The sequence below is a fragment of the Oncorhynchus kisutch genome, linkage group LG30 (assembly GCF_002021735.2).
Source record: "Oncorhynchus kisutch isolate 150728-3 linkage group LG30, Okis_V2, whole genome shotgun sequence".
NCBI lineage: Eukaryota > Metazoa > Chordata > Actinopteri > Salmoniformes > Salmonidae > Oncorhynchus > Oncorhynchus kisutch.
In genome coordinates, this window is record NC_034203.2 from 1,010,004 (window position 1) to 1,025,365 (window position 15,362).

The 15,362-nt window shown below is 43.5% G+C and overlaps 1 protein-coding gene across 3 annotated transcripts in view; it reads left to right on the forward strand.

Moving 5' to 3' along the window:
* LOC109875109 (FAST kinase domain-containing protein 3, mitochondrial-like) overlaps positions 1-15,362 on the forward strand; it is a 33,768-nt gene that overhangs the window by 12,107 nt on the left and 6,299 nt on the right. For all 3 annotated transcript variants that reach the window (XM_020467299.2, XM_020467300.2, XM_020467301.2), the window contains 9 exons: positions 553-1,393; positions 1,824-2,139; positions 3,063-3,250; positions 4,973-5,121; positions 10,767-10,983; positions 11,265-11,424; positions 11,567-11,658; positions 14,295-14,919; positions 15,146-15,260. In XM_020467299.2, the coding sequence (XP_020322888.2) occupies positions 595-1,393; positions 1,824-2,139; positions 3,063-3,250; positions 4,973-5,121; positions 10,767-10,983; positions 11,265-11,424; positions 11,567-11,658; positions 14,295-14,919; positions 15,146-15,260 (2,661 nt within the window). In that variant the 5' untranslated portion in view covers positions 553-594. The remainder of the gene's footprint in view (positions 1-552; positions 1,394-1,823; positions 2,140-3,062; positions 3,251-4,972; positions 5,122-10,766; positions 10,984-11,264; positions 11,425-11,566; positions 11,659-14,294; positions 14,920-15,145; positions 15,261-15,362) is intronic.

The window sequence follows — 15,362 nt, forward strand, 5'->3', positions numbered from 1 at the left end:
CAATTGAATTTACCATAGGTGGACTCCAATGTATAAATGAGCAAAAAATCCTAAAAACCTGCTTTTGCTTTTTTGTTATTGGGTGTTTTGTGTAGATTGAAAACAATTTTTTTATTGACTCAATTTTAGAATAAGGCTGTAACGTAACAAAATGTGGAAAAAGTCAAGGGGTCTGAATACTTTCCGAATGCGCTATAGGTATAGCTTTAAGACTATAAATTATTAACCACCCAGCTTTGGACTAGTTGGGTCTATTTCCCTTCTTTTGAGAGGAGCTGGATAGTAGATACCCATAGATTTCCAGAAATTGCATTAAGTTAATGATATACTACCTTTAAACTGCACACAGACCAGAAAATTGTATACATGAGTTGGTCTGACTGGTTAAGTAGGAAATTACCCAAAATACTCAAGCATCCCAATGTCACCCCTAGTGTGTACATGTATTTTGTGACCCTCCAGGGATTTTCACACATTCTAAACTGGAGTGTTTTATTTAGCCTATTCGTTCCATCTTCTCTCCTCTCTCTGTCCCTTCCTTTCTCCCTGTAGGTGTAGTGTGCAGTGCCCCAGCGGTGGACTAGCCCATGTACTATGCTGTGGCTGCACTCCGGCCCGGGCCTCCTGAGCTGTGGCAGCATCATCATCCCCTCGCCCCTCTGCCCACGACACGCCTGCCGCCCTAGTGTCCTTGCCCTCGCTGGCATGTACGCTACCCGCCTGTACAGCTCAGGAGGTGGGGGAGGAGGAGGGGGAAAGCCAGGGCACTGGCCGGGCCTGGGGGGTAGAGGGATGCCCATGCTGGAGAACCACCACCCCTACCACGTGCACACTCCAACCCCCAGCTACCCGCCCCTCTACCAGGGGCGCCCTGACCCTCACCGGGGGCCCCACTTCCACAGTCACCACCACCAGCAGCACTACCACCCGCACCTGCCCCCCCCTCCTCCGCCTCCCCCCATCCCTCTGTACGCCCACCTGCACCACCACGCCACTGTTGGCGCCGCTGGCAACAAGAAGAAGACGTGGAACTTCATCCACGAGAAGATGAGCTACGACACCTTCTTCACCATGAAGAGGCTGATAGAGCGCTCGCATCGGGGCGATGAGGTGCTGCGCTGGGTGACGCAGAACCCGGGCAAGATCTCGCACAACCACTACCCCATCGCCCTGCAGAAGATCGGCCAGCTACTACAGGCCGGGGCTGCAGGAGGAGGCGGTGGTGACACGGAGGCAGCCCTGGTTCCCAGAGCCGGTGGAGGAGCTGAGAACGAAGGCAGACAGATCCTGGAGCACCAGGATTTCCAGACACTGTGCAACGCCATCGTGAGCGACTGTGTCAAGTTCGACAACTTCAGCATCGTCAACTGCCTGTACGCTGTGGCTGCACTAGGTGAGGCTAGGTGGTTGCATGGAGGCAGTTTGAAAGTAATATTGCTAGTGCAGGTTAATCATTGTTTTTATGCATTTGATATTATGAATGAGACATGAACATAGTGAAATGGCAATTTACTACTTTCATTTCTAATTACTGGTTTATAAAAAATAAAGTCAGTTAAGAACAAATTCTTATTTTCAATGACGGCCTAGGAACAGTGGGTTAACTGCCTGTTCAGGGGCAGAACGACAGATTTTGTACCTTGTCAGCTCGGGGATTTGAACTTGCAACCTTATACGTGTTTTCAATTGTTTTCTTATGGATATGAAAGGAATTATTGTACATAACCCTGAATGCAATATTCTGATATATAAAACGGACTATATTCCTTCTAAAGAAATTAAGTAAACTAAAAACTCCCTGAACTTCCCATCTCCTCCTCTAGGCCTTCCCAGCGACTCGCAGGTGGTGCAGGTGCTGGAGGCAGAGTCACAGTCACGGCTGGACCAGTTCAACCAGAAGGATGTCTCCATGGTGTTCAGCTCCAGCATGAAGCTGCACCCCAGCAGCCAGCACCCCCTGACCGAGGCCTGCCTCGCAGGCTTGGAGAAGAACCTGGAGCGGGAGCGCCACCCGCAGACCCTCTTTCTGCTACTCTCCTACTACCGGCTCAAGTGGCACTCGCTGCAACCCACCGAAACTACGACGGCCGGGAACGTCGCCAATGTACGCCCCAACCCAGAGCAGCTTCTGGCCAACAGGTAGGTTTGGTATGATGGTTAGCTACCCGTTTAGGGTAATATAGACAAATGTATACAGCTTTACATGTTATATTGGGTTATCTTGTTTGTAAGAGGTCCATTCATAATTCATGACTAGCCATCCAAGTAGAGGCAATGCAGGGTTGTGAAGTACAACTGGGTTGCTTTCGATAGGAAATCAATGGAGACAATGTTAGAGACATGCCATTTTTGTTTACTGATCACGACACAGGTCTAGCGTGATGAGTTCCCGAGTGTCATTTTAATCATTTCAATGTTGGTTATCACTACCAGTATCACTACTTACACACCATCATCTGCTCATCTATCACTCCAGTGTTAATCTGCTAAATTATAATTACTTTGCTACTATGGCCTATTTATTGCCATACCTCCTCATGCCATTTGCACACACTGTATATAGACTTTTTTTTTTTTTTCTATTGTATTGACTGACTGTAGGCTTGGTTATTCCATGTAACTCTTGTTGTTTCTGTCGCACTGCTTTGCATTATCTTGGCCAGGTCGCAGTTGTAAATGACAACTTGTTCTCAACTAGCTTACCTGGTTAAATAAAGGTTAAATAAAAAAATTAAATACAAATTATTGTGATAAAGCAGTTATCGCGATACTTGGCGATATCGCGATAATGGCTTTAATCGTCATACTTGGTCAAATCTTGATAACCGCTTTTATCACAATAATTTACTTTGTATCATGATTCCAAATTCCACCATTGTCAGTTTTGACTAGGTGATATACAGCTAAGACCGGAAGCGACTTTTTCGCAGCAGGTTATGAGAATTAGGTTACGGTTAGGGCTAGTTAAAATGCTCTCTTAACCAGCTACGAAAATTCACTTCCACTTGTAGCTGTACTCCATTTAGTAACAACCACCATTGTCCCGCTCTACCTACCAACAGGAAGATCCTGCGACTGGTCAAACACACACTGGCTAGCGTAAGTGGTGTGCGCGACCAGGAGATGGCGCTGCTGGATGAGATGCTGGCTGTGTGTGCACGTGAAGCTAGCAACAAGAGCCTAGAGCTCATCTTCAGCTCGCACCTCTTCTACCAGAACAGGCAGGAGAGGTTTGTGTGCAGCCTGGCTGGTGAGTTTTCCTTTCCTCCCTTCTCCTCCTCTGCCATTATCTGGCAGCTGTTTAATCTGTCGATTTCTACATACAGTATATCACAAAAGTGAGTACACCCCTCACATTTTTGTAAATATGAGTATATCTTTTCATGTGACAACACTGAAGGAATTACACTTTGCTACAATGTAAAGTAGTGAGTGTTCAGCTTGTATAGCAGTGTAAATGTGCTGTCCCCTCAAAATAACTCAACACACAGCCATTAATGTCTAAACCGCTGGCAACAAAAGTGAAAATGTCCAAATTGGGCCCAAAGTGTCAATATTTTGTGTGGCCACCATCATTTTCCAGCACTGCCTTAACCTTCTTGGGCATGGAGTTAACCAGAGCTTCACAGGTTGCCACTGGAGTCCTCTTCCACTCCTCCATGACGACATCACGGAGATGGTGGATGTTAGAGACCTTGCACTCCTCCACCTTCCGTTTGAGGATGCCCCACAGATGCTCAATAGGGTTTAGGTCTGGAGACATGCTTGGCCAGTCCATCACCCTTACCCGCAGCTTCTTTAGCAAGGCAGTGGTCGTCTTGGAGGTGTGTTTGGGGTCATTATCATGTTGGAATACTGCTCTGCGGCCCAGTCTCCGAAAGGGAGGGGATCATGCTCTGCTTCAGTATGTAACAGTACATGTTGGCATTCATGGTTCCCTCAATGAACTGTAGCTCCCCAGTGCCGGCAGCACTCATGCAGCCCCAGACCATGACACTCCCACCACCATGTTTGACTGTAGGCAAGACACACTTGTCTTTGTACTCCTCACCTGGTTGCCGCCACACACGCTTGACACCATCTGAACCAAATAAGTTTCTTGGTCTCATCAGACCGCAGGACATGGTTCAAGTAATCCATGTCCTTAGTCTGCTTGTCTTCAGCAAACTGTTTGTGGGCTTTCTTGTGCATCGTCTTTAGAAGAGGCTTCCTTCTGGGATGACAGCCATGCAGACCAATTTGATGCAGTGTACGGCGTATTGTCTGAGCACTGACAGGCTGACCCTTCACCCTCTGCAGCAATGCTGGCAGGACTCATACGTCTATTTCCCAAAGACAACCTCTGGATATGACGCTGAGCACATGCATTCAACTTCTTTGGTCGACCATGGCGAGGCCTGTTCTGAGTGGAACCTGTCCAGTTAAACCGCTGTATGGTCTTGGCCACCGTGCTGCAGCTTTCAGGGTCTTGGCAATATTCTTGTAGCCCAGGCCATCTTTATGTAGAGCAACAATTCTTTTTTTCAGATCCTCAGAGTTCTTTGCCATGAGGTGCCATGTTGAAATTCCAGTGACCAGTCAGTATAAGGGAGTGTGAGAGCGATGACACCAAATGTAACACACCTGCTCCCCATTCACACCTGAGACCTTGTAACACTAATGAGTCACATGACACCGGGGAGGGAAAATGGCTAATTGGGCCCAATTTGGACATTTTCACTTAGGGGTGTATTCACTTTTGTTGCCAGCGGTTTAGACATTAATCGCTGTGTGTTGAGTTATTTTGAGGGGACAGCAAATGTACACTGTTATACAAGCTGTACACTAACAACTTTACATTGTAGCAAAGTGTCATTTCTTCAGTGTTGTCACATGAAAAGATATACTCAAATTTACAAAAATGTGAGGGGTGTACTCACTTTTGTGATATACTGTATATATTATTCTATAAAGTCTGCTCTTTTCTCAATAGAGCAACTGCCTGAAAAAGTGGACAGCATAACCCCATTCACCATGGCCCTCATTGCCAAATACATTGCCCGCCACCGGCTCAGAGAGGTTCGACTTCTTGACACCATCGCTGATTTTCTTGTCAAAAAGGGTGAATACCTGGACAGCAAGGTAAGGAGGACCACTCATCTCTAGAAAATCTCTGTCATACATTTAAACCACTGAGCAACTCCGGTGTTGTGACTGTGGGCATACTCTATCTGTTTATTGCTGCTTATTATTGGGCATACTGTTTTTTTTATGAATGGCTATTATTATACCTGAAATGTTGGTTATTTACAAGGGATGGGGGTTTGAAATAATTTCACTATTTGAATAGTAACATACATTTTTGTCCGATATCCGGATACGTGCTAAATGCATGTTGTTTTTTTAACTTGTGTTTTTAACCTGAGCACTGCTGCGTGAGGGAGAGACTGCCGAGGGGCCACTGCCGAGGGGCCGGTGTGTGCGGGAGAGAGAGACGCAGTAGCCACGGCAACTATAACCAAGGCTAGCTAAATTGTAGCAGTCACAATGTTATTTATCATCCCATATAACAGTGCCTGTCTTGACTGGAGTTGCCCAGAGAAGCTAAGCTTTGTTTTCTACTGTGTTATTGACTTGTTAATTGTTTACTCCATGTGTAACTCTGTGTTGTCTGCTCACACTGCTATGCTTTATCTTGGCCAGGTCGCAGTTGCAAATGAGAACTTGTTCTCAACTAGCCTACCTGGTTAAATAAAGGTGAAAAAAAAAAGCTAGCTAGGCTAATTGAGGCTACATGCTGCTTTCTCCCCAACCCCATTCAGATAAAACAACAGCTTATCTGTTGGTTGCTCATTGTAGCCTACTCCTTCTCATTTCGCAAATGTTTAATTCCCTCATTTTATTCCATCTTTCATTGCATTAGTGAACTTTCACTCCACTTGCTACACACTCAGCCTCTTTAATGATTTCATTGGCCAACATGAACAATCTACAGATGTGAAGGCTGCCTTTTTATGGGGCGCACATCATAGAAACTACATAGTCATTTTATTAAAGGAATCATTTGAATATCATTTGTATGTCATCAATGCAGAACTATAGATTTCTTACATACTCATTATTATTATTATTATTATTATTGTGGGGCTTGCGAAACAAGAGTCCCCACTTAAATCTTATACAATACTACTTATTATTATTTTACATTCAACTCATTCAACTAACACCGTTTAAGCTAGAAATGCAGTTCAAATTTTAAAACGTTGAGTTTTAAAATTGTTGAGTTTTTTTGCCCATCTTCATTCACCTTCATGGGACTTTTTTCAACATTCTAAATTGCCCCCATTGTGACATCACTTCCAACATTCCATTTCCTGTAAATGCAACTATGCAACTTTTGACACAAATCGGCTACTTCGACCACTTCGCCAACAACTTCGACAAGTTAGAACATCTACTTCTCTGCTTTTCAAATCTGTTTGCGAAGCAAAAATATCTGCTACGCATCTAACGATACTGCTGTTTACAGTAACACATTTCTTTTACCAACTTTTTCCAAATGCTGTTTTTGACCACCCCCAACAAGTCAGAAACGTAGGGCATATACAATCTTCCGCTACTTCTTTGCTTTTCAAATCTGAAAACAGATTAGGAATAGCTCCTAGCAATCAATAGATAGAGCTGCTTTAGTTACTCATCAACTGCTTTCTTTTATAGATGCACCAAGTCATATCAGAAACTAGCAGATTCATTACTTACCAACAACAGCTGCAAATTTCAATAAAATTACATAAAGTTTGAAGTTTACTTTCCTTGCTTTGCCCAACAACACTATCATGAATCTAGCAAAAAAGTTTTGTGGGTCAGAGTGCAGTATTCATTTAGCTTCATTGCACAAATGTTTGTTAGCATGTTCCTCAGTGGCTTTAGCCGTGGAGGGAGCAGGCCTGCCAAGGCAACTGTTTGCCTAGCAACACATGCCTCGGAGGGAGAAAACTCTTTTTAGCTTGACAAATTCCCATGATTTGTGAATCTGTTTAAAAAATCGATCAGCTCAAGCGCATGCCCCATTCTCTAAATAACTGGCTATTTTGCCTGTCTGTAAAGAAAAGGGTGGGCTGTACGTTGATCCTGCTGCTCTGATTGGATACAACGAAGGTGTCTACTGAACTACTGAACACAACCACACAACTACTGACCACGATTATTGACCACAACCAAACAACTACTGACCACAGAACTACTGACAACAACAATACAACTGCTGACCACAACTACACAACTGACCACAAACACACAATTATTGACCACAGTTACAGACCACAACCACACAACTGACCACAATTACTGACCACAACCACATACCGACAGACCATAAATCCTGATCACACCGCTACTGACCTAACCTACTGACTACGACTACTGACCACACAACTGATCACGAATACAACTACGGACCACTACGAACCACAACCACCCATCTACTGACCACAAACACACAACGACTGACCGCTAATGACCATGCCTACTGACTACAACTACTGACAACAACCACACACTACTGAACCACTCAACTACTGAGCAGAATGACACAACTACCTACCACAATCACTTACCATTAAACTACTGACCACTGTCAACAACTACTGTCCACAACCACACGACTACTGACCACAACCATTGACAACAACCACATACTACTAACTACAACTATTGACCATGACTACTGACCACACAACTAATGAACAAAACAACTACTGACCACAACCACATGACTACTGACCTCACAACTACTGACAACAACCACACAACTACTGACCCACACAACTGATCACAAACACAACTACTGACCACAACCACACAACTACTGACCGCACCACAACTACTGACCACAACCACACAACTACTGACTAATATTCCTGAAGAAATGTCCATTTGGATATTTGACACATCCCTATTATTTACACACATTGTGGGCTCGTACTTCTGACACCTTGTAAAGAGTGGACGCTACTCCATAGTAAAAGCTATAAATTATGCTTTATTGACATTTCTCAAAGCATAGAATTAACAATACATTATTTCCCCATTCCACACTAGGCTCTGCTGCCTCCTAGCTGCTGCACAGCTATTTTCAGGTCACTCCAGAGATGTTCGATCGGGTTCAAGTCCGTGCTTTGGCTGGGCCACTCGAGGACATTCAGAGATTTGTCCCAGAGCAGAATGCTGTGGTATCCATGCTGGTTTAGTGTGCCTTGAATTCCAAATAAATCACTGACAGTGTCACCAGCAAAGCACCCCCACACCATCACACCACCTCCATGCTTCACGCTGGGAACCACACATGCGGAGATCACCCGTTCACCTACTCTGGGTCTCACGAAGACACGGCGGTTGGAACCAAAAATCTCACATTTGGACTCCTCAGACCAAAGGACAGATTTCCACCAGTTTAATGTCTAGTGCTCATGTTTCTTGGCCCAAGCAGGTGTTGTGGAAATGAATACTGAGAGAGACTTTTGTAATTTCTTCAACAATCATCTTTATTTAATAGCGATTAATTACTGCAATAATGATACTAGTCAACCCGAGCAGCCTAACCCTTACATACAATTCAGAGTTATTATGTAGCTGACACTAAAGATGCTTAGTCATGGCTGGGTCCACCCCTCCCTGGCATCCAAACACATTAGAAAAGAAGTAAAGAATTCCACAAATTAAGTTTTAACAAGGCTCACCTGTTAATTGAAATGCATTCCAGGTGACTCATGAAGTTGGTTGAGAGAATGCCAAGAGTGTGAAAAGCTGTCATCAAGGCAAAGGTTGGCTATTTTGAAGAATCTCTAGATTTGTTTAACAGTTTTTTTTGTTTGCTACTACGTATGTTATTTAATAGTTTTGATGTCTTCACAATTATTCTACAATGTAGAAAATAGAGGGAAAAAGGGAGGGGGGGGGGGAACTGGAATGAGTAGATGTGTCCAGATTTTTGACTAGTTCTGTATATACACTACCATTCAAAAGTTTGGGCTCTCTTAGAAATGTCCTTGTTTTTGAAAGAAAAGCAAAAAAAATTGTTCATTAAAATTAACATCAAATTGATCAGAAATACAGTGTAGCCATAGTTAATGTTGTAACCATTATCAGCAACCATCACTCCTGTGTTCCAATGGCGCGTTGTGTTAGCTAATCCAAGTATATAATTTTAAAAGGCTAATTGATCATTTTGGCTCTAACCAGAACAGAAAGAGTGGGAGGCCCTGGTGCAGAACTGAGAAAGAGGACAAGTACATTAGAATGTCTAGTTTGAGAAAGAGACGCCTCACGAGTCCTCAACTGGCAGCTTCAATTAAATTTTACCTGCAAAACACCAGTCTCAAGAAAAAGCCCTATCTCAGACTTGGCCAATAAAAAGAAAAGATTAAGATGGGCAAAAGAACAGACACTAGACAGAGGAAGATTGGAAAAAAGTGTTATGGTCAAACGAAGTTTGAGGTGTTCCGATCACAAAGAAGAACATTCGTGAGACGCAAAAAAATGCAAATATGCTGGAGGAATGCTTGACGCCATCTGTCAAGCATGGAGGCAATGTGATGGTCTGGGGGTGCTTTGGTGGTGGTAAAGTGGGAGATTTGTACAGGGTAAAAGGTAGCCTTTCTTCTTCAAGATATCACTCCACTTGGCCATGCCATACCCTCTGGACGGTGCTTAATTGGAGCCAATTTCCTCCTACAACAGGACAATGACCCAATGCACAGCTCCAAACTATGCAAAAACTATTTAGGGAAGAAGCAGTCCGCTGGTATTCTGTCTATAATGGAGTGGCCAGTACAGTCACCGGATCTCAACCCTATTTAGCTGTTGTGGGAGGAGCAGCTTGACCGTATGGTATGTAAGCAGTGCCCATCTAGCCAATCCAACTTGTGGGAGGTGCTTCAGGAAGCATGGGGTGAAATCTTTTCAGATTACCTTGACAACTAGAATGCCAAAGATCTGCAAGGCTGTAATTGGAGGATTCTTTGACAAAAGCAAAGTTTGAAGGACACTATTATTTCAATTAAAAATCATTATTTATAACCTTGTCAACATCTTGACTGTATTTCCTATTCATTTTGCAACTCATTTCATGTATGTTTTCATGGAAAACAAGGACATTTCTAAGTGACCCCAAACTTTTGAATGGTTGTGTTGTGTGTGTGTGTGTGTGTATCTATCTATAAAAATATGAATTGTTTTATATATTTTCCTTTTATTTTTCCCTAACCCTAACCCTACCACCCCTCCCCTGTTTGGAGTAAACTAATGGACAACACCACTTAGGCTTCTACAACCAGTTTATATATACTATATACATTTTACAGACACAATAGTTATCTTTTGTTTGTTTTTAGTCCCATCCTTCAGCTACTTTCTACAACTCCCCTCTATCAATAAAGACCATCCTTTTTTGATTACTATTTGCCATATATTTTGCTGTGATGTTTCACAAACTTTCTGAACCTTTCTATTCTCAGTTTTTACAGATTGTAAATTAAAGATGCATTGATTTGCTAAGAATATTATTATATTATTGATCGATTGACTGACTTTTTAAAATCATCCAGCACTGCTATTTGCCGAGTTAGCTCCTGGTAAATGTTGCAATTTTTCCAGACCTTCCCGAACCTGCAACCAAAAACTAGCTACATACGGACAGCACCAAAACAAATGATCTAATGATTGTCTCTTCGCAGCAAAAATTGATACTTGGTAATATCACGATAAAGGCTTTTCTCTTTTCCCCACAGGTTATCCAGAAGCTGGTGTTCCCCTTCAGCCGGATGAACTACCTGCCGTCCAACAAGGTCCAGTTCTTCTCCAAGCTGGAGGTGGTGCTGGAGCTTAAGGCCCTGAGCTCCCCGTTAGCCACCGTCAACATCCTCATGTCCCTGTTCCAGCTGGGCCACTTTCCCGGCCTGGTGCTGCACAGGGTCTTCTCCACTGCCTTCATCAGCAACGTCACCAGTGAGTGGCACACACACGCGCATAAAGTGATCATGCAACATCAAAGAACAGCTGTGTTTCATATCTTTTGACTTACCCCTTTCAGTAGACACAATAAACCTCAAGCTGACCACTAATGAACACGCACATAAATGTACTGATGCATGAAGTGGAATAGTACCCCCACATACCCCAACTCAATCCCATTCAGTTGTATGTGATTCATTTTAATGATCGGGCATTTTAGACAGTTACTCTCGCTCATGTCTTTGTTTCTGTGGATCTTCTTCCCCCATTTGTAGACAGTCCTTATGCTCTCATCGTGCTTCGCTACTTGTCTCTGTTGGACGCAGCGGTTGAACTGGAGTACCAGGACTACACCGGTCCACGGCTCCAGGACACGCACAAGGTGCTCATGTTTGACCATGCGCTGACCGCTGATGAGGTCAACCGCAAATACAGGTACGGTGCAGTCCTAGAGTGATTTGTTAACCAATTGTTAGTTGGTGCATGGTCATCTATTTTCTTTATTGAATTATGTCTGCCCTTTCATTGCAAATCCAAGTATCTGGTTGACATGAGTGTATTTGTGTGTGTTTTTCAGCTACAAGGGTCTTGTAGCTGAAGCCCTCAGACAATTGGTTGGAGAGCATGGCTACAAGCAAGATGAAGTCCTGGCCCCTGGGTATTACACAGGTACATTGAACAAACACCAGATTGTGTGTTAAACCCAACAGCCACTGTAAGATAGAGACCTGCACGGGTCAGTTTTTTTTGAGCCGCACCTGCGCCACGCCGGCCTTTATCAATTCCAAACACCACCCGACACCAGGACAGATTTTTCTCAACAACCCGACCCACCCAAATAGAATTGTTCTGAGAGCTGATCGGTGACACACCAAATAACACTTTATTTAATTGTTTTAGATTAGGCTAGTAGGCTATTTTTCCTCTCCCTGCATTAATACATTTGTCTACATGTAGAATCAATATTGGGATAAAGGAAACCATGGCATGAACTAAGAACAATATATTTTTATTTTCACAATGAGATGCGGCACATTGACAACTTGAATCGCTCTGGGGGGAAAAGCTTGTTCTAATTAGCTTCCTTAACGAATTAAATCCTATAGCCAACAACAAAACAACACATTAACATTTAATATGATAATCAAATAGTTTAATTGAAACTTAAGTAAACAATTCCCAGAATAGAATATAGGCTGCAAAAATACATTTATTTTGTAGGCTATAGCCTTATTCAAACCTTTACCAGCCGCACTTGAACTTTTAGTTAACCCTTATTTTACCAACTAAGTTGACTGAAAACACATTCTCATTTGCAGCAACGACCAGGGGAGAGGATGGGAATGAATGAGCCAATTGGAAGCTGGGGATGATTAAGTGGTCATGATAGTATGAGGGCCAGATTGGGAATTTAGCCAGGACACTGGGGTTAATACCCCTACTCTTACGATAAGTACCATGGGCTCTTTAGTGACCACAGAGAGTCAGGACATCTGTTTAACTTCACATCTGAAAGACTGCACCCCAAACAGGGTAATTTCCCCAATCACTACCCTGGGGATATGTTTTTAGACCTACTGGCCCTCCAACACCACTTCCAGCAGCATCTGGTCTCCCATCCAGGGACCAACCATGCTTAGCTTCAGAGGCAAGCCAGCAGTGGGATGCAGGGTGTTATGTTGCTGGCAAATAAACTTGATGTGGCCTGCAAATAGGCTACCTATGGTCTAAATGAACAAAAGCCTGAATTTACATAATTCACTGATAATAAACTGAATTAGCCTATAGTAAACGAATACGGGCTTGCACTTTTTGCAGGCTGTGTATCCATCTACTGGGTTATTGTCCTTGCCCACAATGACTCCAAAATCCTTCCAAACCAGCGATTTCACTCACGTACCACCTGTTTCCACTATGGTGTATTTCATAACCTTTCTATTTCTCCAATTACGTTAGCCATTTTCACGTGAGCTACGCTAGCCAGGAAAAGTAGGCCAAGCTTGGCAACGTATTCTCACGTGGGGGGGGATGAAACATGTTTTCAGCACCACACAAATAATGGACAGTTCTCTGATTCACTGTGTACATCGCTTGTGCCCTACAGTATACAGCTCCGGAAAAAATGTAAGAACACTGCAAAATTATCCACTTCTCCGGTTTTACTATTTATAGTTATGTGTTTGGGTAAAATTTAATTTTTTTGTTTTATTATATAAACTACTGACAACATTTCTCCCAAATTCCGAATAGAAATATTGTCATTTAGAGCATTTATTTGCAGAAAATGACAACTGGTCAAAATAACAAAAAAGATGCAATGTTGCCAGGTCAATCAAGGTGTGGATGGAGGACCACCAGATCAAGACCCTGTCATGGCCAGCCCAATCTCCAGACCTGAACCCCATTGAAAACCTCTGGAATGTGATCAAGAGGAAGATGGATGGTCTCAAGCCATCAAACAAAGCCCAGCTGCTTGAATTATTGCGCCAGGAGTGGCATAAAGTCACCTAACATCAATGTGAAAGACTGGTGGAGAGCATGCCAAGACTCATAAAAGCTGGGTATTGAAAATCAGGGTTATTCCATCAAATATTGATTTCTGAACTCTTCCTAAGTTAACATTAGTATTGTGTTTAAAAATGAATAGGAACTTATTTTCTTATTTTTCATTATTCGAGGTCTGACAACACTATCTTTTTTGTTATTTTGACCAGTTGTCATTTTCTGCAAATAAATGCTCTAAATGACAATATTTCTATTTGAAATTCGGGAGAAATGTTGTCAGTAGTTTATAGAATAAAAAAGAAATGTTATTTTTACCCAAACACATAACTATAAATAGTCAAACCAGAGAAACTGATCATTTTTGCAGTGGTCTCTTCATTTTTTCCAGAGCTCTATGTCTGCCTCAACTCTCGCATGATGTTGTGAATTCCATTCTGTAACACATCAAGCTCCTGGGTTTGTAGAACATTATCTTGTTTTCAAATGTTTCTGACCCGCAATATAATTGTTCAAACTGCGAGCCGACACGCGGGCTGAAAGAATGTTTTCATTCTCACCCACCAGCAGAGTTTTTTTGCAGGTCAACCGCGGGGAACCGCGGATATCCAACCTGATGCAGGCTCTACTGTAAGATACCACACAATGGTGTATAATTATGTAGTACTTTAATCTCTTTGGGGTTGTAGAATTCTGGAAACTTTCACAAAATTCCCAGTTTTTCCTAAATTCAAAGTTTGAGGAATAAAGTTTCAACCCTAAATGTTGCAACCCTAATCCTCGATATCCCCATTCCTTTTTAGACTTCCTGCTGTGGATTGATAGCTCTGGCCGAGTTCTCCCTATCCGGACAGGGGCAGGGACCTCCCTAGGTATGGCCCCCAAAACCCCAGAAGGATCCGCAGCCGTGACAGCCCTCACTTCAGACTTTCAAAAGTTCTCCCCCTTCGCCCCACTAGAGGTAGGGAGGGACCAGCGACCCGTCGAGGGGGATGATGCGGTGAACTTTCTGCCCTACCACATGCAGCGAGGGGCAAACCCTTCCTCGGCCCAGAGGACGGGCCCTAACGGCGGGGGCCCTCTGGACTACAACCCTTACTACACGTCGGCCGATTACTACTACAGCCTGGCCAAGGAGCACTCTTTGGAGAGCCAAGACAGCTCCACGCTCAGCAGCCCTCCCTCAGACAGCCTGGCACATCCAGGGGCCTCCGGGGTAGGGGGATCTGCCACGGCTGCCCCCAATTCCCTCTTCCAATTCTCCATTGGAAAAATCCTGGAGGATGAGGGAGGGGTGCAGGTGGGGCCGGCGAGTCAGGGGCTCAACTGCGAGCTTCCTGCATTCTATGAGGCAAACGGGGACGTGAAGCCCACCTCACCACTTCAACACCCGGCTGATCGAGCTGGGGACCAGCAGCAGCTCAAGAGGTCAGTGCTGATGGGATTCCCAAATCTGTCCAGTCAGATTTCTAACCTTATACTACAACTAAATGCTTGATAATACATCAGTTACCGAATAACTTTAAGAAAGACTGTTTTGCTGGGAGGTCTGCCATCTTTCTACCGTCTTTTGCCACTTGTGTGAATAAGGAATTTATTTCTAAATGAGAAATAATTTGTTCATCGCTGTATACCACTTCCTTTCTTCTTTCAGAGTGGTTATGTCGGTGAATGACAAGTGGCACTACTGTCACAACTCTGAGGTGCTGGTGGGCTCCCGGGCCATGAGAGACCGTCACCTGCTGCTCCTGGGATACGTCATTCTGCAGGTGAGCCCATACCATTTAAACCATCTTAAAAACAACATATAAAAAAAAAATATATATATATATATATATATACAGTGCCTTGCGAAAGTATTCGGCCCCCTT